The 26,584-nt window shown below is 45.7% G+C and overlaps 2 protein-coding genes across 3 annotated transcripts in view; one reads left to right on the top strand and one right to left on the bottom strand.

Annotated features, from left to right (window-relative positions):
- TLN2 (talin 2) overlaps positions 1-26,584 on the top strand; it is a 428,326-nt gene that overhangs the window by 392,767 nt on the left and 8,975 nt on the right. For both annotated transcript variants that reach the window (XM_081089528.1, XM_081089529.1), the window contains 3 exons: positions 1,018-1,125; positions 13,405-13,510; positions 14,399-14,523. In XM_081089528.1, the coding sequence (XP_080945654.1) occupies positions 1,018-1,125; positions 13,405-13,510; positions 14,399-14,523 (339 nt within the window). The remainder of the gene's footprint in view (positions 1-1,017; positions 1,126-13,404; positions 13,511-14,398; positions 14,524-26,584) is intronic.
- On the bottom strand, positions 2,410-2,643 carry LOC308517979 (large ribosomal subunit protein P1-like; the record flags this gene model as incomplete). Its single annotated transcript, XM_081089548.1, has 1 exon — positions 2,410-2,643. One exon carries the CDS (start codon positions 2,641-2,643, stop codon positions 2,410-2,412), a length of 234 nt encoding a protein of 77 aa, XP_080945674.1.

The raw sequence follows: 26,584 nt of genomic DNA, 5'->3' as shown, positions 1-26,584 counted from the left end.
AATCAACCAAAAATATGAGTTTGCGTGTCACCTCTGACACGCGTGTTATAGGTTCGCCATCACTGCCCTAATGTGTGATTCCCATGTGTCCTGATTCATGACTTATTTACAGTTTTCTGTGTATTCTTGTATGCCCTCTCAAGTTCTTTCCTGAGTGAGACCGTGCAAGGAAGAAAGGTCGTTATGGATAGGGTTGCTGGATTTAGCAAATTAAAAATAAGTTGTCCCCTACCTACATTACATTACATTATTTACCTGAAATTCAAATTCAGCTGGGCATTCTGTAGCTGATCCAGCAACCCTGGAGGGGGTGTGCCATCTGAAATGATATATTGTGAATGGTCACCTTGCAGGTCACGAGGGCACGGGAAAAAGCGCCAAGTGCTCATTCACCATACGTCCTGCTCAGCTTATCTGGGCCTGTATAATGCGAGGCGCCTGAGGGTCCTGGGGAGCTCACTGTCTGAAGGTTCCCAGGAGCCAGAGGGCCTGGTTGGGCGACTCACTGTGACCCTGGCGTGGTAAGGTCACAGCGAGAGGGCCTGGCGGCGATTAGCTTGTGACCAGAGAGGGGTCGCAGGACTTCTCACGGCTCTGAGGAGACGCAGCTGACCCTGGGGCCGCACATCTCCTGCTGTAAGCCCTAATCATGAATCCTTCCTGAACTTCTCAGTGTCTGGGGAATTTCTTACATTTCATAAAAGCTGGGGTGGGGATGGGGAGAAAGGAAAAAGGAAGATAAGAGGGACCAGATTCACTTGCTTTTGTCTGGCTCCAGGGCACTAAAAATGTCAAGACACAGACTTGGAGGGAGCCTGCTGTGGAGATGGACCACCCACTATCCAGGGGGTCAGGACAGGTTTCCCAGAGGTCACCAGGTGAGGCAGCAGGAGTGTTCCAGAATCCAGGGTCCAGGCTATAGGACAGTGCCGGGCCAGGGACCCCACCTGGTCCTCCGGTTCACTCACCAGCTGGCTCTTTCTGTTTTAAGATGTCAACGCTCCTTTCTCTCTCCAGCAAGCATCTTTCCACCCCGATGTCAGCGAGGACGTGCGCGCCAGAGCCTTGCGGTACGGGACGGAGTGCACCCTCAGCTACCTGGACCTTCTGGAGCATGTCCTGGTGGTGAGTCGGGGTGTGAGCCGGGGCTGGAGAAGAGCTCATTGGCGCAGACCATCCTTTCCTCAGGCAAACCCCTCCAAGGTCATTGTTCAGGCTCTGAGTGCGAGGCTGCGGCTGCATTGAGGTTCAAGTGCAGGCGGGGAAAGCGGCAGGGAAAGTCCAGAAGGGCCTGGCTCTCCAGTTGCACCACAGGGGCAAAACTAGGATGGAAGGGGGGTGGGCGGAGTGAGGGACAGAGCAGGTGGGGACGAGTGTCAGGAGGTCCTCTTTGGAAGACCCAGGACATCCCACGAGGGGACAGAAGGCTCCTGAAAGAGCCACACCAGCCTCCACAACAACTTAGGAAAAACATCACCAGGGCTGTGGGTGACCTACTAGCCTCTCACGACTTCCTCTAGTCCTTGACGAATGGCTTAGGCCACGCTGAGAACGACATTTCCTTTCCTCTGGTGACCTTCCGCCTGCCTGGGGCGCCTGCGTGGATCCGGGTTAAGAGGCTGAAACGAATCCACTGGCAAGGGTGTGGTGGCTGTGGCTATGGCTGTGGCTGGCAGCCTCAGGCTTGCACCAACTCCCAGTTCCTAGGGTGGCTTGGCGCCCCCCACCCGCCCCAAGGTCCTAAAGGCCAGACCAGAAAGTGTATCAGGTGCACGTCTGTGCCTGCCTCCCCCAGGAGCATGTATAGAACAGGGGAGGTGGGGAAGGCCAAGGCCTTTCCAGGCAGAGTGCTCAGCCTTTTCAGAGAGATGCGAAGTCCTACATGACAGATTACCGCCTTGGTCCTGACCAGAGGATCCCAGACTGATTGCGATTACATTCCTGGAGAAGGTTGAAACTGCAATTAGATCCTATGTTAAGTCTTGCTTTGGTGACATGGCTTTAGCACAGGGACTCCATTTGGGCCTGTTGGGGTTTTCTCTGTAACAGTCCCTCCCTTTTGATCAGACTCTCAGCTTGACTTGGAGATGTGATCAAATTGAAGGCAGTAGCACCAAACTCAGCTCCAGCTCTGCAGTTCTGGCAGCTTTCAGATTCCCGGTGTGATAGTCACAGGTCATCATGATTTTGCTTAATCCCTGTGACATTCACAGGTTCACTCTCTGCGCCTCCCCCGCTCCCCCAGGTCAGCTTTTTTTTTTTTTTAATTGTTTTATTGCTTAAGTATTACAAAGAGTATTACATATGTCTCCTTTTTTCCCCATCAAGGTCAGCTTTTGTTGAAAGTGTTACAAAAGAAGTTTAGTCAAAAAGACCAAAGCCCATGTCATCATCAGACTCCTCAGATTCTTATTTCTTTGCCTCCATTTTCTTCTCCTGAGCTGGGGCAGCAGTGGTGGAGGGGGCAGGACCTCCTGCTGGTACAGCACCAGCTGCAGGGGTAGGGCCACCAGCTCCTGCACTGCAGATGAGACACCCAATGTTGACACTGGCCAGAGCCTTTGCAAACAAGCCTGGCCAGAAAGGTTCATCATCTACACCAGCTGCTTTAATGAGGGCATTGATCTTATCCCCCGTCACCATCACTTCATCATTGTGCAGGGTAAGGGCTGAGTAGATGCAGGGGAGCTCCGAGACAGAGGCTATAGTGAGGGCGAGCGCCGCCGGGAGTGGTGCTTGCTAGTCGCAGGATGAAGAGGGCCTCACCCCAGCGCCGGGGCCTTAGCTTCCTCGGAAGAACTGAGCACCTTACCGGCAGCTGGGGAAAAACCAGGTTCACTCTCTGTAGACTGTCCTTCCCTTTGTTCTTTCCCTGACAATCCAATCTTAAGTAGATCATTTGCTTGGTGGTTAGTGGCTGCAAACGTGTTTAGAGCTTTTGAGAGAACACAATGTGCCAGAGAAATTATGGTGATAAACATAAAAACGGTAATTTCTAGTATTTGGAATGTACTTTGGAGCCATAGTCCCCAAGACCCAAACCAGTCAAAATCAAATAGTGAAAAAAAAAATCTTGTTGAGGGAGTCACCTTTTTAAGCCATGTGGCTTGCTCCGTGATCTTACATAACTGAGTTTTAGTTTCGCTAGAAGCATTAATCCAGGTGCATGCTGGCCACAGCATAGACACCTCCTTGCTCAGCTAAAGGATAATCTAGGGCTCTTCTGTTGTTAAAAGCAACTTCGGACAGAGACTGAAAGAATTTTTGTTGGGCAAATGTTGCTTTAGCGGTGGATTCTGCAATGTTTTCAGAGCGAAGGAGAGGATCCTGGTTATAGCCTTCCTTTTATTTATTTCAAGCTAGGGAAGCAGGGACCTGCCAAAGGAAGTGAATTCTGAATCATGGTAGGTCCTTTCTAACTTGACAGTGTAAACTCGGGGGATTTGACCCAGGACACTGTCTGTGTGGATTTGTGAACAGTTGGATAACCTAAGAGGCATGGCCTGTTATACACCAGCCACTGAGGAGAATGATCACCACTGAGGATAAAGTCCTGCCAGGCATTGGCCACCTCCACTGTGCACTGTTCATGGCCAGATTGGGGTTCTGATAACAAGTCCCACGTCTGACAGGTAACGCCCCACCGTGGCAATGGTCTGGGAGATGGGGGTGATGGATGGCATCATCTTTCCAGGCCAAGGCTGGAGCGAAGGAAAGAGACAAGAAGAGAGGGTTTCATGTTTGGTTAAAGTGCGCAGTCTTGATCCCGTGCCTTGGGTGGAAGCAGTCTGCACTGATGTCAGCTGTTTCTCTTCCTCATTACAGTGAGTCGTAGGTGTGCAGTGTCTGTGCAATGTCGGGTGGAGCCTTCCTTAGCTGTGACCCATAGCTTGGGGCCTTCTACAGCTCAGCAGCATCAGTGGGCAGGAGTATGTACTTGGTAAGGTCCCTTCAGTGGGGCTCGAGGGCTCCTCTGATGATGTGTCTAGAATCCCCAGTCACCAGGCTCTAGGCCAGTGATGGTGAACCTTTTGAGCTCGGCGTGTCAGCATTTTGAAAAACCCTAACTTAACTCTGGTGCCGTGTCACATATAGAAAATTTTTACTATATTTGCAACCATAGAAAAACAAAGGCTTATATTTTTGATATTTATTTTATATATTTAAATGCCATTTAACAAAGAAAAATCAACCAAAAAAATGAGTTCGCGTGTCACCTCTGACACGTGTGTCATAGGTTCGCCATCACTGCTCTAGGCTGTGACCCACAGGATCCTTTACAATGGGATCTGGGTGGCATCTTTAACCTATTGATGATAAGCTGGAGCATTAGAAACTTAACGGCAGCTGGTCCTACTAGCGTGAGACAGCAAGGGATCAACAGAAGGTTGAAAACCAATAGACATTGGCCTGCTGGTGACTGTCTTGTGTGGAGTGAGATTATATTTCCAAAAGGAGGTACTGTGAACACTCAGCAAGACCCAAGGCAATACGGTAGGCAAGGGGAGTCCAGTAGCTTTAGCAAGTTTAGAGATTTTAAATTTGGGGGTCCCATTAATTCTTTCTACCTTGCCTGGCGACCGAGGGTGATGAAGACAGTGATAATTCTGAGAACAAGTCTTTCCATCAAGGCTCACCTGATTTGCCCAAGGAAGTGGGTGCCTAGATCATTGGAAATTGTGGCAGGTACACCCTAAGTGGGAAACACATTTTTCTAACAGCTTCTTTGCCACTGTGAGGGCATCAGCAGTCACCAGTTAAGCCTAGAAATCCACGAAGCTGTTGATTAGTTGTGGGTCTAGGAAATCCCTGGCTTAGCTTCATTCCTTTTGGAGACAGCTGCGTTCCTTCAGCACTGAGATCGCGGCCTGGGTAATGAGCACTGTCTAAAGATCATTGAAATGCTTCCTTAGAAGCTTTGTGTCCTTTTCAGTGAACTGTTGCAGCAAATAAATGGAATCTTCCATGGACACCTCTTTGGTAACTGAGCTCAGCAAGAGGTTATCTATACGTTGTAAAAAGGCCGATTTCCCTGCGGACCTGGAGGATGTTTAAATCTCGGGGAAATCCTTAGGAGAAATAAGAGGGGCCTCTGTACCCTTGAGGCATGACTGCCAGGTACATGGTCACTTACTCCGTGTAAAGGCAAGTAGACGTTGGCTGTGAGGTCCACAGGGATGCTGAAGCAGGCTGCACAGGGGTCTGCAGCAGTGAGCTGCTGAGTCTGGAGGAACTTGACAACAACAGTGTTTGGGTTAGAACTGGGAACCGAGGAATCTGTATGTTATTAAGAGCTCTCAGGTCCCTCAAATCCTGGACAAGTCGCCATCCTGTCCTCAGCACAGAGAACAGTTAGCCCCCGGCAATTATGTCATCAATGGGTGTGAGGCCTTGTATGGCCTCAGGCTTCAATGGATATTGAGATAATTTAGAGAGAGGTTTAGTTATGTCTACCAGGTTCTGCACTCTATTCTTCCAATTTCAATTTTAAAGGTAGTCCTTAGCCCAGTCGATGTAGCTCAGCCATTGAGCATTGATCCAGGAACCAAGAGGTCACCAGTTCAATTCCGGGTCAGGGCACAAGCCCGAGGTGTGGGCTCAATCCCCTGTGGGAGGCGTGCAGGAGCCAGCCAATTGATGATGTGTCTTTCTTATCAATGTTTCTATCTCTCTATCCCTCTCTCTTCCTCTCCCTCTAAAAAAATGAATAAAAACATTATTTTTTTTAAAAAAGGTGGTCCTTAGATTTTCAGCCACTTTGATTAACTTAGGGGACCTTTGTTGTAATTCTTCCTCTTCTATGTCAAGAAGAGACACTAAGGAACATAAAAGACTAGGTTCAGGCTGGTCAGGAAATTCTAAAGGGAGGTTTCTATTGGAAACAACACATGTTAGCCCTTTTAATTTAGAAAGGAGGTCTCCCCCTACTGACTGACTGGTGCTGGGTTACAGAGCAAAAAGAGGAATGTTTTTCAGTGAAAGGTCCCAGAGTCATTTGTACTCGGTGAGGTAAAATTCTCTCTAAACTTTCTGAGATGTCCCCACTATGGACACTTCCTTTTTACTCTGAGGATTTTGTTGTCCAGTGAGGGTGGGGTTGAAAGGAGAAAGCACCGCTCAAGTAATTTTAGTTTCCCCTTGGCTGTCCTAGGAAAGTCCTCACTTAACATCAGTAGGCTCTTGGATACTGCAACTTTGAGCAAAAGAATTTAAAATGAAACCAGTTATACCATAGGATAAGTGATATAAACAAGAGTTGAGTTCCTACAGTATATTTCTAGTTGCAGAAGCATCATTACATTTCTAAATGAAGACCCAAAACACTTCTAATATTAAACATTGAAAGAAATGTGAGCTATACATACATTTAAGAAAGGTTAATAAAAACAGGTAATTCTTTACCAACTTGTTTATTCCAGTTCAGGGTCACAGATGCCTAGAGCCTGTCCCAGCAGCTCAAGGTGCAAGGCAGGAGCCAACCCCAGACAAGACGCCCTTCCACTGTAGGGCCACTCACACCCACCCACACTCAGACTGGGACATTGTAGATGCCACAGTTCACCTAACGTGCACATCTCTGGGATGTGGGAGGAGAAACCCACAGACATGGGAAGAACATGCAAACTCCACACAGATAGTGTCCTTGGCTGGGAATTGATTATTTTTTTTATCAAGGTGATAAGAAAACAACATTATTTGAGGACCTGCTGTATTGTTACTAGCTTACCAGAGCCCCGTTAACTCTGGGAGGGCCCATATGGGGGAATCCTCGGGGGTTGATATGGGAGCATTTGAGTTGATGTTGAAAAGTTTGCATAGGGCCTTTGAGGACAATCTCTTTTCCGGTGCCCAGTTCATTACAATCGAGACATTGATTTCTTGGCCAGTGTCTGATCATGGACCCCTAAAGGAGTGCAATTGGACAGGCCACGGTGTCATTTTGGTTCTCTGGCCTTAGAGCTGTTGGAGCCATGAAGCTAATAGCTCCGCTGATTTTCATTTCCCTTCTTGCTCCAGGGTCCTTTCAAAATGCTCAGTTAGGCCTGTGTCCTCCCTTCCCATTCTCTGCCTTTTATCGACCCATAATCTCAGCGGATAAGCCATTTACAAGGAGGGCAGCGAGAGCAGGTTGGGTGACCCTGTTTATCATATGGAACCTGGAACGCCACGGAAGAGGGCTTCCAAGCAGCTGTAAAGTCTGCCCCAGACTCAGCTCTCTTTTGTTTGCACGTTTGAAAGCAGGCCCATCAGGACGGGCAGGGAAGACTTAGGAATGGCTTGTGGAAGTTGTTGCTATTTTGAAAATTCTTTCTGGTCAAAGATTTTGAATATCATCCTCAGGGGTTGCCACTTTGCTTCCTACACCCATTTTTTGGGCTTCACCAGGTCCTACCAATCTGTACAGTAACAGATACAGATCTGGTAGTTTTCTAAGAATTTAGAATTATTATTGGGGGTCTATAACTCTGGGCCACCAGATCTATTATTATTCAATAGGTTCATATTCTGTTACGAATTCTTCCTCCCAGAGAAGCAGGATTCTTAAAATCTTCTGTTGCAGACCTGGGTGGTGGATGTGTCTGTTAAAAACCTGCCACATAAGTTTCTTTTCATCTTTCTATGCAATTATTGCCATTGCAACCTGTAATTATGATAGAAATTTAAATGTCCTGTTTCTCCATAGCTGTGTTGAGGTTTAGAGTGTGACGGTAATTGGTGCTAAAATGAAATCATTAGTAGGAAGAAAAGCTAAATGACATTAAAACTTGTATGAAACATTCAAAAAAATCATCTCATCTTTTGCAAGGATGTTGTTGCCTCTTAATGATGACACGTGCTGATGGTTCTGACTTCCAAGGAAACATGATTAAAATGTAATCATGCATATATTCGCGCATGTATTCATTTTTATCTGTTTAAAAAGCTAGACATACTCTTGGAAGGGTATTTTTCTAATAAAAATATAGGAAGAAAACAGCCTCCATTTCCAGGGAATTACCACAAACATAGGAAAATACAAGTTGCTAACAAAAATTGGAGAGGCCCTGTGACAATGTTCTGTCACCTAAACGGTGGATATTGGTAGTTTTCTTGGAGCTGCTTCTAAAAGTGAGTTTGCATTTCACATTATTAGCCCTTAACCCCTTCTCCAACCAGACTTCAAAGAAATACAGGCAAAGATGAGGCTGAGGGCAAGGGAGGTTGTTCCTCACTGAGCGGCCCTCGAGCCACAGCACCGCTGGGGCAGTGCTGATGGAGACCCGACAGGAAATGAGGAAAGTGGAGATGCACAAGCAAGGGAACCAGTATCTATTTCTGAGGGGACTTTGAGGGACAGAACCAGGAGATGAAAGCCAAATTGCCAGTTTAGAGAATACATCACATTTTGGTTGAAATTATCTTTAAGGTAGAAGAAAAGAATACTAAGATTATATTAGCTATTTAAGGGTGGTGAATAAAAAGGCAATTAAAAACTAGAGATTTACACACACACACACACACACACACACACACACACACACACAACACAAACACAAAAGGGCCCTTAAGCTATTGAAAGGGTTCTCAGACCCAAACACCCAGCTGGATCGTTTTGTAATTGAGGCTCCAAATTGAAAACCCCTACTTGGGGAATCCTTTTCTTTGGAGAATCCCGTTAGCAATCCACAATAATAGGATCTGATCTTGGCAGCCCCATCTCCTCGCTGCTCTGGGAGAGGCTTTATGAAGCAGCAGACATGCCCATTTGAACAGTGTCACATATAAAGTTTGCACTGCGGGCCAATAGGCAGCCACTTTGCCTCTGCAGCAATCACGGTTCAATATTGCTGCAGACCCACAATATGAGATCCTTGACAGGGTTAAAATTACCCTTGCTTCCAGTAGCAGAACTTTAATTTGGTTCTGTCCATTGCCTGCCTGCTATTAGAAATCATATTGGTTTAATAGCAGAATGAAAATAAAACTCCTTTCCTCCTGCCTTATCTCAGTAGGGTACTTTATCATATGACTGTTTCTTAGAGAGCCATGGTGTACACAGAAGTGGTTCTGTTTCTCCATCAAGGCTCTTTTAAAGACAGAAGTCATTCACCACTCCACTTAGGTGATGTCAACCTCCCCACCACACCCTTAACTTTTTTCCAGCTTTATTGAGGCATAACTAATATGCAATGAACATGTTTAAAGAGTACAATTTTAGTATCAACATATAAATACATCTGTGAAAGCACCACACAATCAAAATAATTAATAGATCCATCACCACTCAAAATTTCCAGGCAGCTACTGATCTGCTTTTGTTATTATAAATTTGCATTTTCTAGACTTTCTAATAAATAGAATCATATAGCATGTGCTCCTCTTTGGCCTCTTTCACTCAGCATCAGTATTTTCCTTTCCATCCATATTGTGTGTATCAATAAATTGTTGCCTTTTATGAATAAAGTAGAGGCCCAGTGCACAAAATTCTTGCTTGGGGTGGGGGGTGTCCCTCAACCCAGCCTGCACCCTCTCCAATCTGGGACCCCTGCGGGATGTCCGACTGCCTGTTTAGGCCTGATGCCATTGGGATTGGGCCTAAATGGGCAGTTGGACATCCCTCTCACAATCCAGGACTGCTGGCTCCCAACTGCTCACCTGCCTGCCTGCCTGATTGCCTCTAACCACTTCTGCCTGCCAGCCTGATCACCCCCTAACCACTCCCCTGCCAGCCTGATCGACGCCTAACTGCTCCCCTGTCGGCCTGATTTCCCCCAATTGCCCTCCCCTGCTGGCCTGGTCACCCCTAACTTCTCTCCCTTGCCAGCCCAGTCACCCCTAACTGCCCTCCGTTGACAGCCTGGTTGCCCCCAACTGCCCTCCCCTGCAGGCCTGGTCCCCCCCAACTGCCCTCCCCTGCAGGCCTGGTCGCCCCTAACTGCCCTCCCCTGCTGGCCTGGTTGCCCCTAACTGCCCTCTCCTGCCGGCCCAGTTACCCCTAACTGCCCTCCTCTGTAGGCCTGGGTTCCCCCTGCCAACTGTCCTCCCCTGCAGGCCTGATCCCCCCAACTGCCCTCCCTTGCAGGCCTGGTACCTCCCAACTGCCGTCCCCTGCTGGCCTGATCGCCCACAACCTCCCCCGCTGGCCATCTTGTGGTGGCCATCTTGTGTGTTGGAGTGATGGTCAATTTGCATATTACCTCTTTATTATATAGGATAGTATTCCATCATATGGATGTGCCATTATTTATAAACATGTGGATTGACATTTGGGTTGTATGTAGGCTTTGATTATTACAAATAAAGTTGCTAAGAACATTCTATATTGTTAAAGAACAAAAATTCAACCAAGTAAATTTGAAGATCTAATTGGCTTTATTGAACAATTCATGAATGGAGCAGCATCCCACCTAGCAAACTGAAGGGAGCTCCAAACAGTTGTTCAGAACGAAAGGCTTTTTTTATAAGCACACACTGGACAGGACAAGAAAGTTTCTGATTCTATTTATTTGGGTCCTCTCTCTTTGTTTCTTGATGAGTCCAGCTAAAGGTTCATTGATCTTATTTATCTTTTCAAAGAATCAGTTCTTGGTTTCATTGATCTTTTGTATTGTTTTTTTTAACCTCTGTCATTTATTTCTGTTCTTATCTTTTTTATTTCCTTCCTTCTACTTACTCTGGGCTTTTCTTGTTGTTCTCTTTCTAATTTTTTAAGTTATAGGGTTAGATAGCTTATTTTATTAATAATTTTTCTTGCTTTTTGAGGTAGACCTGTAGTGCTATGAACTTCCCTCTCAAGATTGCTTTCACAGTGTCCCATAGATTTTTGGTTGTTGTGTGTTCATTTTCATTTGCTTCCAGGAAGCTTTTGATTTCTTTCTTGATCTCGTTGGTAACCCACTTATTGTTTAATAACATGCTATTTAGCCTCTATGTGTTTGAATGTTTTTGAGTGTTTTTATTGTAGTTGATTTCTAATTTCATGCCACTGTGATCAGAGAAGATACTTGACATGATTTCAATCTTCTTGAACTTGTGAAGACTTGTTTTGTGTCCTAACTTGTGGTCTGTCTTTGAAAATGACCCATGTGAAAAAGGTATATTCTGCAGCTTTGGGGTTAAATGTTCTATAAAAGTCAATTAAATACATCTGATCTAGTGTGTCACTTAGATTCACTATTTCCTTGATGGTTTTTTGTCTGAAGGATCTATCTAGTAAAGTCAGTGGGGTATTAAAGTCCCCTACTATCATTGTATTGCTGTCAACCTCTCCCTTAAAGTCCTCTAGAAGGTTTTTTTTTATATATATATATTTAAGTGCTCCTATATCGGGTGCATATATGTTTACCAGGTTATATCCTCTGGTTGGATCAATCCCTTTAGTATTATGTAGTGACCTTTATTGATTCTTGTGATGGCCTTCATTTTGAAGTCTTTTTGTCAGATATGAGTATTGCTACCCCAGTTTTTTTTCATTCCCCATTTCATGAAAATTTTTTCCATCCCTTCACTCTCATCCTGTGTGAATCTTTTGTTCTGAATTATATATTAAATTATGTCTCTATACAGTCTTATCACAACTCAATAACAAAAGAACTGTTATGATCACTTAATTGGTAAATAAAGTTTAGAGAGAGGATAAGTACTTGGACCATGGTTACACAGGCACGTTGACTCCAGAACCTACATATAACTAAATTGATTTCCCATGGCTGTGTTAGAAAGCAAAAAGCACTTACACCTTCTCTCCACCTCTCCATGGTTCTAGTGTTGTTTGGGAACTGGTCTAGGAAGCCACCATATTAGGAATTATTCCAACAGTGTGTTGATGTCTTTTTCACTCCTCCATTCATCTGCTCACTTCTTCACAAGTCTGTACTGAGTTCGTAATTTCTTCATGGTGATATGTGTCGATCCTACGGTGAGAGAATGAGGATAACAGAATAGGTAAAATCAGTGCAGCAGCAAATATAAAATTTAAAAGTTTATAAGAGGAAGAAGGGTGGGAATAGAGGCATGTGAGGTATTCTAAAACCTTTGACAAATCAGTTTGAGTATGTAAGCAGTGTCTTCTATGTGCTGGTATGTTTGAGCTGGTCAAAACACAACCCCATTAACTCGCCCAGCCCCAGATTTTTATCATGTTTCTTTTATGGTATGAAAGGGTTTGGCCAGGGTCCAAAGGCATCTTTTCCAGACTCCTGACAATGAGTATGATTCCTGGCTGGGTGAAAGAGGGAATGGGGCCCCAAGAAGGGAATTAACATTCAGTGAACTCCTACAGGGTCTCATTGTGCAAGGTACTTCCCATGTGTTACTGCATTTGAACTTTATGGCAGCCCTGAGGGGCAGCATTACCTCAGTGTTACAGATAAGAAAATGTGTTCTGAGGGGTTTAGTAATCCACCCAGTGTTGCAAACCAGTAGCAGGCAAAGCCAGGTTCAAACACAGGTCTATCCAGTCCCCACGCCCACACTTCATCCCCTGCTCAGAGGCTCCGAATTGTCTAGAGAGACAGCAGTTGTGCTTTTCATCAACATGTCTAAACATTTCTGAATCTTGAATCTGAAGATTACCCCTGCACGCAGGGAAGAGATGCAGAAAAGAATGTTGGAAGAGGACTTTTGAAATTAGGAAGGAACAAGATGGTGTAAGTCAGCATGTAAATCCCGGTGGAGGTCGGTGAGGAGCTCTCCTCCCATTTCTTAGTTCTCACCTTGAAGGAATTGGGGAAGAATTCAGCTGGGACGCCTTTTAAGTTGGATTGGGGTTGGAGTTCCAATATCTTTTTATAACACCAGTGGTGGGGGCGGCGGGGGGGGGGGGGTCAACACAAAAAAGCAAAAAAATTTTAAAACCTGTGAACTAGTTCAGAAGAGGGAAAGTCTTCGTGGCTTCCCAGCGAGGCTTGCAGTGAAAACACTGGAAATGGACTTTTCTTCTGGGACAACCCTCCTGATCAGTTGGTTGCTGTGGCTCTCTTGGCGATTTTGTCTCCAAGATCCCACCTGAGTCATACATTTCTTTTTCTGGTTCCACATTGGCTGTTTTGTCACAAGTACCAGCTGACCCATAGCCTCTGGCTTTTGTGTTCACTCAGAGTGTGCTTAGGTAGCACTGGGTAATTTTCAGGTGCATATATTTATTTTATGTACAAGTAAAAGTACAGATATAAGACAATGACAGTATAAATAAAAGGCAAATAAGTATTTTTGTCTCCCTTATAATCTTAAGGGAGTATATCAGAAGGGACTTTAGAGAAACCCCTGGCTCCCAACTTTTCATTTTCCCCAAAATTCTGAAGTCACTTGGTGGCAAAGTTACAACTGAAAACCGGGATGTCCAGCTGTGTCCACCAGTGAGGGTGCTTCCTGTCACAGTGGTTGCCATCCTCCTCATGCATGTGGCTTGTTCTTCACCCACAGGTTCTTCAGAAACCAACCCCGGAACTCAAGCACCAGTTGGCAGCTCTCTCCAAGCGAGTCGCTGGTGCCGTGACTGAGCTCATTCAGGCAGCAGAAGCCATGAAAGGTGGGTGGCACCCTCTCGTGTCCTTTCTGGGGCACCACTCCATGGCAGGGCCAGTACAGCCAACTGAGCAGAGAAAACACACAGCCACACAGGCCGTGTCTCGGCATATGCAGTCAGAGGAATATAGGCAAGTGCTTTTCCTTAAAAAAATCAAACGGGAACAGAGTTAGATCTAAAAAGTAATATCCTCCTGAAGCAAATCTTTTCTCCAGTCTTTATATTAAGGCCTTCTACTTCAATGGCATATCCATCTAGAACTGCCCGCTTCTCTTTTAAGGGTCTGGCCACACCCTAAAGACTCCAACAAAAAAAAGGGGGAGGGGGGCCTGGCCACTTATTTTCATTTATCAGAATATTTATTCTTATTTAAATAATACCCCTCATGTTTAGAAAACAGAACAATTTGGGTATTTTGTTGGCAGACCCCTTCACGGTTCCATAGAAGCAATCAACTCACCAGGGAGAGGTTTTCTCTCCAGTTTCCCTTTGATTTGAGGTGAGTGCCCAGGAGAAGAGCGGAGTAAATCTCTTTGTGCTCAGCCCAGTCTCGAGTCTCCTGAGGATGCCTGCTTACAGTCATGGCCCTGAGTTAGAAGTCAGAGTCATGTTTGTGCTGGCCATGTCCGTGAGATCTTGATTTTGAAACTGTTACTAATGAGACCGCTCCTGTGGTAGGGCTGTGCCCACAACTGAGTGAGAAAAGCAGGATCAGGCAGACATCCCTCTGCACCCAGCTGATCTCTGAGAACTCGGGGGTGCTTCCTTAGGACAGTGCAGCTGGTAGGCTCAGGGAACTTCTCTGCATGAAAATCCAGCTGTTGTTTGTAATTTAGCCAAAGCCCTGAGGTCTGCGGCTGCCATGACTGACCCTCTTTGGACTGATTTTAGGAACAGAGTGGGTGGATCCAGAAGACCCAACCGTCATTGCAGAAACAGAATTACTGGGGGCTGCAGCATCCATTGAGGCTGCTGCCAAGAAGTTAGAGCAACTGAAGCCAAGAGCAAAGCCAAAAGTGAGTGTCCATGTGTGGCTGCTTGTCTGATGCCAGTAGGTCATGAAGCTGGGAGTGCTGCAGGGAGCTTGTCTTATTCCGAGTGGTTAGCCTAGCGAGCTGCAAACCTGCTCTGCCTGCCCAGCATCTTTCAACAGGGCACAGGAAAAAGCCAGTGGGTGAGACTTTCAGGTTAACCAGCCAGAAAAATACCTTGGGATATCCAGAGGCGGAATCGGGCATTTACAGTCTTGATTTAGTTCCGTTATATGTAAAGCAGGTGTTGGATGCTTCCTAAAGAAGGTCCTATGACTGAATGTGAGGTTGTCACCCTCTGAATTTCTGGTTGCCATGCCTTTCACTCTCCTTTTCTTAAAATTAAAAGCAGGCCACGTGAATCTCAAGAGTGCACCCAATAATCGCCTTTTTCAGTATATACTGGAGACTGTGATTGGATGGTGTGTTTTCTCTAGCCATACTTGTCGTCTAGATAAATGTTTAGAACTTAAGATCATTAGTTTATGTTAAGAGAAACAGCAATTAAAGGAAAGGCAGGCTTTAAGTTTGGGCAGTAGGGAGGACAATTATTAAGTAAAAAGGATGGTGAGCTAGTGCTGTCCAGGGGCAGAGCCCAACCCTGTTAAGAAGCTGTAACCTCCCACCAGCCCCCAACCCCCATGGCTATCTCCACTGAGAAGGTAGTAGAACCAGAGGAGGCCTCTATTTTTTGTTTTTGGTCTATTCAACCAAGTCCTTTCTGGTACCTGCAACCTCACTTCCCTTCCAAGGACCCAAATACATTAGGAAATAAAATCTAAAATCCCCTCAAAAAACGTTGGATCCCTCAGTTTAGTTATGCCTAAAGGTCTACATTTTTCGTAAGAGCAAAAGATGGAATCTGGGCTCCTAGAATACACCAAACCGCTCAAAAGCGGTGCCTGGATCAGTGCTGTGTGTAAAATACACATGAGCATAGAGTGAATCCGCTAAGCTGGGGGACGTCCTTAAAACCATGGAATTCTTAGACCTGATCTCCTAATAGTGACCCTAGACTTGGTAAAGGCATTTAAGAAAATTTCTCGTTAAGATGTAATGTAAGGGTTTTGGCGTCTGGTGGTAGTGGTGCGGGGAGGCGGGGTGGGGGGGCGTGTAATAAGGGTTCTCTTCACTGGCCTCTGACCTGAGGGTCTTGGGTTGTCTGAGTTTGAGTTTTTTGTAACAAACTTAAGAGCTAAGCGTGGGCTCCTATACGAGCCACTCCGTTTGCTGGCTGTGTCTTTGTTTCTGCTTTGTCAATCAAGCTAATCATGATTGGAAAATGGGCTTTCAGCTTAAGAAGCAAGCGGCAACCCTCGACTAATATTTAGAGGCGTCATGCTTAATTTGTCTTTCCTTTTTCTTACGTGCTTTATTGCAGTGGCCTCTCTTGAGAGAGCTTCAGTCTGCTAGTGCTCAAGTCCTGTCAGCTGACACTCATTCTCCCTGAGCATGAGCCTGGTGCTGATTTAACACTAAGGTCACCACATTCCAAGAGCTCCTGTCCCATCCCACTCCCTCTGTCCTTGGCCGGGTCCTTCTGAGTTCTCGTCTGTCCCTGAACGTGGGTTGCCCTCTGCCGGCCCTTTATTTACCTGACGACCCTTGATCTGAAAAACAAAGTTATTAAGAGTTCCCACAATATAGGATTATTATAACAAATTAGATCATTTAGGAACACAGTGCCCAACATACAATAAGGCAGTCACTTATCACCATCCCTGAAAATGGGCTTCTGGGACTTGTATCTACTACTTCCTAGGAAAATGCTTGAAGTCAAAATTATTCCATAGAACCCTGAGCTGATGGCCTTAGCAAAAAGAACAAGAAAAAGGAAAGCAAACAAAAAGCTCACATTGATTGGGTGCCAATCATGTGCCAGGCAATCTTCTAGGTACTGAACATGGATTAATTCACCTGATCCTGGCAACAAGTCCACGAGGCAGCGCTGTCTCCATCCCTGCTCCCCGAACACAGACTCAGAGGCAGGTTACCTGACCAGCATCAGAGGGCCGGGCTGCACTGGGAGAGGGTGTGTGGGCTCTGGGGGGCAGTTCTAGTCCACACCAGCCCTCTGGGCCGACCCAGTGTCAGAGGGGCTGGTGCAGGCCCACTGGTTGGTTTTGGTTTGCCCATACTCTTTGAGCCATTAATCCCACCTCTGGGAATCTGTCCTGAGGAGGAAATCCAGAGGGGAGGAATGTTCTGTGTGTGTGAGAGAGGGTTGTTCTTTGTGTCCTGGTTTGTAGCATTGGGAGGTTAGATGTGCCCTGAACGTCTCCTTGAAGGAAACGTATGCGGCTATTAAAAATAATGGTTGATAAGACTAGCATAAGGAAGATGCTAATGGAATTATGTAAAGTAAAAAAAGAAAAGAAACAGAATACTGAATATATGCTCAGTATGGTTACAACTCTGTAAATATCACTTGCATATGAAAGAGACAGGTGGGGAATGTACACAAGCGGTGGAATTGGGGTGATGGGAGCATCTATGTTTTAAAAATAAGAGCACTTAAATTAGTGACGGCTACTGAAGTGGGTAAGCAGGCACTTCCCACCCTACTTGGGATCATTCAGCCTTTGTGTTTACCGTGTGTGTGTGTGTGTGTGTGTGTGTGTGTGTGTATGTATGTATGTATGTATGGAAAGCCAAGTTATCCTTTGGTTAAGGTCGGAGGTAACCCAACTGTTGATTTGAGTCCCTGCATTTCATTACGGGGCTGCCTACTTTAGGTCGCTCCCAGCGTCCTATTAGGAAGGGAGATGGGAACGTCTGGAGTGCTTTAGAATGACCTGAGTGTCCTCTGCCCATGACCAGAGCTCCCACCACATGGCTCATGTTCTCTGTAAAACTGTTTGGAAAAAACCCTGGCTTTTGTGAGAATACCTTTCTACTTACTATAATCATTCAATAAAGCCAGTTAGATCATTTAAAAACACACACAGCTTTAGTGTCTGTCTAGGAGTGCCGTCTGCTTTGTGGTAATATCCACATGAAATAAAATATCTTTTTTGCATTTATAAAGGAATTTATTTTCCAGTTAAAAAAAAAAAAATCCCACTTTGACAGCCAAATCAACCTGTCTTTTGAGATTGATTGCTTTTCTCCATCCCCTCTCATAGTCTCAAGAACAAAACTTAGGATACTGTGAGTAAGCAGTTGCCAGGACATCCCTGACCCTTTACCTCCACACCCAGCACCCAGGCCCTGGGCAGGGAGTAAGCACGCTTTCCTTCCCTAACTGGGCAGCGTTTACACTGCCGTGAGGAATAGTTTTGGGGACAGGCAATGTTTTTGCTTAAATGGTTTTGCCCACCACATTCTCAGGTTGCCTGTGTTAAAACGAGAATCCTCTGTGCTTTATGAAGATGATTCCTGGTTTATTCCCACTCCAGGCCCTTAAAATGTAAGCATCTCTTTTTGCCTGGAATTTCCCAGACACGAATCAGGAACACATTTGCACGATTGAATCCACCGTTTGCTTGGGAAGACGGTATAAGGCGATATGAGGATGTCAGGAGCTCTGGTGCATGTGCCTTCGATACGCTAATGGTGCCGATTCCACCCTTGCAGATAGACTGTGCTCCGAGGAAGGTGAAGGAGCTGCGGGGGGGACCGCCCTGCAGCCGTAGCCACAGCACTCTGCCTACTAGTCTCAGCTCAGTCAGACCTGGATGCCTTCTCTGCAGGCCTCTGTGTGATATGTTTGATATATTAGGTTGTTATTTAATCCAACTATATATCAAACATATTCCTACAGTGTCTTGCTCTGTCTCCGGGGGTTCCTAAAACAGTGTATGAGGCAACAGGGAAGAAAGTGTGAAAATCACACGTAGACTTAGAAGACGGAGCGCTCATTACATTCCGTTGTGTTATATTTCACTTCTTGTAGCATTGGAAACCTGTGTCAGCGTTGCTAGATTATATTTTATTATAGAAACAAACCATAACTATTGATGTTTCCTAAGAGCTTGAGGTGTCATGGGCAGCTTAGTTTTGTGCAGTGATGAGTCCTCAAGGGACCCGCTCATTGGAAAAATGGAAGGTTCCACCCCGTGTTTGTGACATGAAATAAAGGTCAGGATTGTAACCTCCAAGCACATCTAGGCTTATATCTCATTTTAGTTCATTTTTAACCCAATCTTCACTTTAGGAATTAGTAATTTTCATTATCAAGGTTTCAGCAAAAATTCAAGCACAAATGAACTCTCTGGAGCGCCTTCCTTTCCACCCGAGGTAACAAAATAGATAAAGCAAACCGGCCATGCCAGCTGTCTGCATGGTGAGTCACTGGGCTTTGTGCAAACCCTGGTGAGGGCTAAACGCATCTGATAAGGATAAAGTGGTGTGGACTACACTCTGTCTGTTGAATTTCCTGTTATAGGTTGACTTGTCAGTAGAAATTGATAATATTTAGACTAAGCCGGCAATCAGAAAGTAATTCCATCGCCTAATTGGGTGCAACAGGAAGTTCAGGATTATGAAATATTTTTTCTGGCACATAACCCCCTTCTGTTGTTGACTTTGACCTCGTCCTCACAGAGGAGCCTGTGAAGTATGTGTGAGTGCGTGCTGCTCCCTCAATAAAAGGCTCTGAGCACCGCTTCCTGGAAAGAGAACTATCGTGCTAATAGCTCAGCTTTGGGGAGGAGAAAAGACGTGTTCCTTTAAAGAGCACTCAGGTGTATGTCTGTGTGCAACACCCTCCCAGGTGGAGAGCCAGGGGGTGAGCAGTGGGGCAGGAAGGCTTCTTGGCTCATGTCTAGGAGCCATCTCCAAGCGGCTTGCGGTGAAGGTGTAGCAACAGCAGCAGAGAAGTGATGACACAGGGAAGGACAGGCAGTGTTGGGGTCCTGGCTTCGGGAGTTAAAATGTAGAGCCCACTCCTGGAGTCCTTCCCCACTGAGAAGGGACCCATGAGTGGGTGTCAGCAGGAGCTCTTTCAGGCGGTTTTCAAGGTGCTGCCCAAGTCAATGCCAACTTCACCCAGCCAGGGGGCATTGTTTAGGGTTTTGAGTGCAGCTTAAGCTGTTTGACCAAAATGGCAAAGGGTCAGGGAAAAGAGATAGCAAGTTATAATGAATAAAGAAAAAGACCATTTTAATAGGACCTGAAGATAAAGCCCATTTGTTACCATTGATGTAATTTTCTTGTTTCCTTTGGTAATTTTGCTATTGACCAGCATGCTTTATTGATTAATTGGGTGAGTAGGAAAGGCAACCAGATGATCAGAGAGGAAAACAGGAGCAGATACGGTCATTTCCATGTGGCTGAACGATGGGCTCTGCGCTTATCTGCCCCTGATTGGGTCAGGCCAGGAGATGGATGGGGTGTGAAAAGCAATGGTGGGCGGGGAACTCGGCCAGCACAGGTTCTCAGGTGACTCCCCGCCAGTAGAACCATGAGTCCTTGTCAGACCCTCCTCAGATACACAGAGGATTCATGTCAAGGGGCTCACGATGTAACAAAGGTATCTGATTAATCTTGGAAAGAATTCTGTTACCTTTTCTTTATCCATGCTTCCTACTTAGACATTCAAGTGCCCTTTTCTGAGAGTACGTGACAGAATCCTTAAGAGTTTTTCCATCAAACAGAAATAGCAATTATAGAGTCATTTCAGTGGCATTACTTTTCACTTAAAAAAAAAAAATAACTAAACCAATGGATACTATGGGAAAACCACTCCCAAGATGCCAGTGGTGCAAACTTTTCCAATGGATATGGCATGAATGTGCCTTTATTCTACATCCGGATGCATAGGTGACCCCTCCAAGGTCACAGGCATCACCATTTGTCAGTGCTCTCTCTCCATTGCCCACTCTGTCTGCTGACGGGTTCCCTGGAGCTTTCCCTGAGACCAGGCTAGCCTTGGGTGCTGGGGGATCAAGGCGCTGTATCCAGATATGAGCTCTTCTCAGTTCCAGCTGTTCTAAGAGGTTTTCCCTTTATTAGACCTACTAGAGGCCCAATGCACGAAATTCGTGCAAGAGTAGGCCTTCCTTCCCCCGGCTGCCGGCCCCAACTTCCCTCTGGCACCCGGGACCTGGGCTTCCTTCCGGCCACCAGCAGGCATCCAGGACCCAGGCAGCCCCGGCTTCATTTGGAAGGTCGTCTAGAAGGACATCTGGTCTAATTAGCATGTTACGCTTTTATTATTACAGATCAGAGTGGTGGTCCTAAAGACAACCCACCCACAGGTCCTCCCTAAGGGAAGCTAATCTGGCTCTGATGCAGTTGAATCTTTCGATACAGGCTAAGGTCGCCCCCAATTCCAACTGGCAGGAAATGCCTCACTCCCGTTGCGGGACAACTTGGCATTGGTTACTTGGCGTTGGCTTCCTTTTTTTCCCTCAAGGACATTTGAATCATATTCAGAATGTTCATCCTTATAAATATATATATCCAAATATTTTTTTTTAGTTTCTGACATGATATGACCTTGTTTTTAATAGCAAGCATTCTGCAAGGCTTTCAGTAACACAGAACAGAGCATGATTCCTGACTGGGAAGACGGTGCCACAAGGTGTAATCTGGTATTGTGGCCAGTTGTGAGAAAAGGGAGGGAGGCAGGAATCATCCTATGGATGACTTCAGCTCCTTCACCTCAAGTTCATTGAGGGCAGGGGTGCAGGGATGTGATTCGCAAAGAGAAGGGAAAGAAAGGAAACGTTCTTCCTCTGCCCTGCACGTGCCAGGGACCCGTCAGGAAGGACGGGGGGGGCGGGGGGGGGCAGTTGCTGGGGTGGGGAAGATACTGCAGGAAGGAGGCAGGGCTCCTCCGTGGAGGAGGCCAGTGGAGAGGAAGGAAGAGAAAGAGTTTTCCCTGCTTATTTTAATCAGTGCCTCCTTATTTTAATCAGTGCTTCCTAAGGGGGATTTACTTTGGAACCACAGCAAGTGTAAGCTAAAGTTACCAAGTTGTAGCTTGCTCGTCAAGTTACACACAGAAAACTGATCAGTACCAGAGGAGGGTGGCGACGTCCCCAAAGTCACGGTCAGAAAGTGCAGATCAGAAACTAAAACCTGAAGCAGTACCGTCAGTATCGTGTATCGTGTGTCACTCGACACTTCATTTATCTTTGATTTGTGTGTTTTTTATTTATAGTTATTTTTGGTTTTCATCAGAAAAAGCCAGTAGAACTGTTATTATGAGTGGATAGCAGCATTCTGAAAGGGAGAACAGACTAGCTTAGGTCAAAGTCTGAAAAAAATTAATTTTTATTTTATTTTTATTTATTGTTGACAGTATTATAGATGTCCTCCATCCACCTCCTTTGCCTCCTTCCAGAATAAAACAATGCTAAGACCACAAAAACATATGTAATAGTAGAAATAATAATGAAATTAATTGCTAGTGGTTAATGATCATTTACTATGAGTAGGTTATGCTCCGTGTATATTAATAATTTACTTATAACAACCCTTATCAGATAGGAAGGAGGGAAGGGGATTGAGGAAATGAATGAACTACTACAAAGACTGTGTTCTCAGAATTCTTGAAAGGCAAAAACAAACAAACAAAAAAAAACAAACAAACAAAAAACACTATAAAAATGAAGAAAGGCCTCCCATTTTCTGTCCCCTTTCCACCCTTCTTCCCCCTCTCCTACCCCAGTGGAGCCTCCAGCTCCCTAAACTTTAGACCAATCAGAGTAAAACTCTCAGAGTTCTCCAAGTGCGGGGAGCAGGCAGCAAGGGAGCTAGCCCAACGCGTGGTCTTTCCCAAGAAGGAGCTTACCTACCAGGCCTCTAACCTTTTAAAGGGGGAGCTCTGCATGAGATCACCAACCAGGAAAAAATGTCAGCAAAAGGCTGCTCAACCCATTCTCGAAGCTACCAAAACACCAAGGCGAGGAGAAGCCATCCTCAGCAGCCTGCTAGACAGTTTAGGAAAGACAGTTGTTAAGATCAGATTGTTGAATCTCAGAGGGAAGGGGGTGGGGGGAAGGAGATCAACCAAAGACCTTGTATGCATATGTATGCATAACCCATGGACACAGACAGTAGGGTGGTGAAGGCCTGGGGTGGGGGTAGAGGGGGTAGAAGGAGTCAGTGGGAGGGGAAAGAGGACATATTTAACACTTTTAATAATAAAGATTAAAAAAAAAAAAAAAGCTTGTGGTGACCTGGCCAATACCTTTTCGAGTGGAGCGGAGCAAGGGAAAGAACATGGTACAAAGGATGAGAGAATAGATTCAGTACTCGGCTGCAGCTGACACCTGCCTTAAGCAGAACAGAGTCTTAGTTTGCAGGTGTTATTTTGCCCAGCACTGTTTTATGAAGAGAGCCTCCTAGTAAAATACGGAAAGTGCCACTGTGTTTCCGCTGTATTTGCATGACTGCATGTCCCCAACTATGAAAGGCAGGTGAAGGATGCAGCAGAGCGTCCAGTTAACACCCCACAGCCTTAAGCAGGGCAGGCGCCTGTGCATCGAAGTGTGTGCCTTCATCCCCCAGGAGTCAGGAGCGGGCAGTTACTGATGTGGATGCTCCCTCGGTGCATTCTCCTTCTCCAACCATGCGAACCGTCCTCTGGCTGGACTCTAGAACTCGGGAGACTCATTTTGAATGAATACATTCATCCACCAAGCGTTTATTTATCATACAGGTTTCTCTGTCTCATTTTGTGCTTGGGATACGTGCCCTGGAGGAGATCACAGGCTGGTAGGATTCAGTTAACTGGTCTCTATTTTTCCTTAACCCAGGCCAGCATTTCCCACAGCGTTGCCCAGACACCTCCATTAGACACGCAGGCTCCGGGGCCCTACCCCGACCTACTGAACACCGTCTGCCTCTTTAGCCAGGTCCTCCGGTGATTCTGCACGAGCTGTCCGCCTAGCCCATTAATGAAAACGTTTCCCTCACTCATTGTCTTCGCTTGATGCTCTAAAGAAGTATGAATAACTGCATGTATAGGATTAGTTATCATCTTCAGAAGATGATTTTAACAATCTTACTGGCTCCAGTTGTTGGGAGGAAGGACTCAGGGGTGAAGATTTCACTCAGTCTTGTAAACCGAGGGACAGATTTGGGAAGCATTGGTCAGATCAATGAAATATCTCTTGCTAAAGAGGATCTTAAGAGACCAACCAGCTGAGCTCTCTGGTGAGTAGAAGAGGATGAGGCTCAGTGAGAGGAACCCGCCCTCCCAGTCTCCAGATTCTTCCCTCAGGTCCCCGTGTGGCAGCTCCTCCTTGACGTTCTTATTCTCCCCAACCCCCCAGTTCTGTTAACAAATCCTGCACTTTAATTGTGATCCTTTTATTTAGGAAAGCCCTTTGAAGACCAAGCCAATTCCATTTCTCTCCTTTTCTGCAGTGGTTAGCAATGTGTGTCCTTCTCTCATCTCTGGCCGCCCTCCCCGCCCCTCTCCCAGGTTCCCTCCTCTGTGTTGGTGGGAGCTGAGGCCGAGGGGAGTGCTGGCTGGGGCGCGTGGCTTCGCACCACACCGCCTTGGCGTGGAAGAGCTCGGCTCTCTGAGGCTGGAGGTTGGGTGGTCTGAGGAAGTGGCAGGAGTTGATGTCTGTTTGCAGCAGGGAAGGTGGGGTGGTGGTTCGTGTTCACGATAAACCTGGCCTGCAGAAAGGCTTGGGCCCAGCAGGCAGGCGGCAGTCTCATCATGGGACTCCGCCCAAATGGCAGCAGCTAAATGTTCGCCCTCCGTCCCCATTGCCATCCCAGTCAGCTTTACGAAGCCTTTCTTGGGAAACTCTCTAGTTCATCCTAATCCAGTGGTTTTCAACGTTCTGGCCCTTTAAATACAGTTCCTCATGTTGTGACCCAACCATAAAATTATTTTCGTTGCTACTTCATAACTGTAATGTTACTACTGTTATGAATCATAATGTAAATCTGATTTACATTATGAATCATAATGTAAATATCTGATATGCAGGATGGTCTTAGGCGACCCCTGTGAAAGGGTTATTCAACCTCCAAAGGGGTAATCAGAGCAAATGTCACGTAGAAATGAGGCTTTCTGCTGTGTCCATTTGAAAGCATAGAGGTGTTATAGAAAGAAAAAGAAAAATCTATCAAAGGCCATTACAGCAGTTGCCATTCTAAGAAAAATCAGCAGGTGTCAAAAATATTTCAAAGTTGAATGTCTGTTTCAAGCATGTGTTATAAATAAATAAATAAATAAATAAATAAATAAATAAATAAAGGCCTGCAGGGCAGCAGAAGACATGGGAGAGGCCTTTCCAACCAGTTGTAATGAGGTGATTCTATCAGATCTATCCATGCTTAGAATTAGCACTTCATTTTAAGGAAATTCCTTATTTGTGAATCCTAAAATTTGAAAAATCAGAAATCTGCTGATGGGCACTCCACCCTGTAAAGTGGACTAAACTTTGCAATGTATGATGTAGCTGAGTCTGCCTGAGACAGGAGTCTAGGAAATTTTGGGGACCTACTATGGGCCTCTATTTTCTGATCTGTAAAATTTAGCCTCAGAAATTCTGTGATTTCCTCAGTGCCTTAATCTGTTATATGCATGACTTTCTTTTGCAGAATGAATTTTCAAAAAAGCTCTTATTTCAAGGTCATTGAGTACATGTATCAGAGCCTAGTGTCCTCTCTCTGAGACCTGTGGATAGCAATACCTTTGATGTAGTATCTCTTTTTTTGTTTTTTTGTTTTGTTGTTGTTAATCGTCACCCAAGAATATTTTTTCCATTGCTTTTCAGAGAGAGTAGAAAGGAGGGAGGGAGAGGGAGAGAGACAGAGAAGAGAGAGAGAGAGAGAGAGAGAGAGAGAGAGAGAGAGAGAAACATCAAATGGTTGTCTCCTGCACATGTCCCAACCAGGGCCTGGGATCAAACCTACAACCCAGGTACGTGCCCTTGACCAAGAGAATTGAACCTGAGACCCTTTAGTGCATGGGCTGATGCCCTAACCACTGAGCAACACTGGCCAGGGCCAGAGTATCTTATAATGAGTCATTTTTGTATTTCAGTAAACAAATGTTATATTCTACCACTACTGCTCCCCCGCCCCCACCCCATAATGAGAAATCCAAAATGGTTCCTCTGGAACTGAACCCATTTCTGTGCTGAATGCTCCTAGGGCAAGACTGTCAGAAAAAAGAAAGACTGTGCAGCTTCTGTCTCAGAACTTGTCTCCTGCTGCCACCGTCCTTCAGATTCACGCCCTGTGTACTGAAATGTTATCTTGATAATATGTAAAAACGAAAATGAGATTGGCATCTCTCGTGGTTCAAGGAGTGACCATTAAGAATAGGGAACCCAAAAAGAATTGTATCCACGTGCCCACCCTGTCTGATGTCGCATATGGGACCATTAGGCAGCCGACTTCAAGCCTCTGACCTGAAATTATTCCTCACTAATGCCCTGGGGTGGCCTTTGGCGAGTAAGACATATCATTATGGAGGTGGAGAGGTTTGGTTTAGGTCTGGTTTAGATTTTTCAAGCTGCCATGACCTTGGGCCCAATTCTCTACCTCCCTGAGCCTCAGCTTTCCCACCGTAAATATAAGGATGCAGATAGCTACGGTATAGAGCAGCGGTCGCCAGCCTTTCAGACCTTTGTGACCACTGGTATAGATAACTCTGTTCTTTGGTGAAAAACAAGTTAATGTATATGAGAGTGCCTAACAAAATCCTTGGCACTTAGTAGGTACTTTTAAAACCATATTGCGATTCTACACATTGCAAATGTACTAAATGCCACTGACTCATACACGTAACATTGGTCCAAAGGGTAGATGTTGTGGCACGTGTATTTTGCCACACACACACACACACACACACACACACACATACACAGGGAAGGATTGCTACACCTGACCATCTCTTAATACCTAACAGGGACCAGCCACGTCTTTATCGTTCTGGGGCCTAAGGGGAAACTTAACCATATTGGCAGAATATTAGTGCAGGAGGTTGACCTTGAACATCAGCTAGTCTGACTGTTCCAAATGGCGGTGCTCCATCCCACCAAGTCTAGGACCCCGGTCTTCACATTTGCTCCACTTCCCAGAAGCTTGACTTCAACTTCCCAGGTGGTTTTGGCCGCACAAGGCA

This window comes from Myotis nattereri (genome assembly GCF_964212035.1).
Source record: "Myotis nattereri genome assembly, chromosome: 1".
Classification (NCBI taxonomy): domain Eukaryota; kingdom Metazoa; phylum Chordata; class Mammalia; order Chiroptera; family Vespertilionidae; genus Myotis; species Myotis nattereri.
Note: the sequence above shows the minus strand (reverse complement) of the source record. Positions and strands in the feature narration are given on the sequence as shown.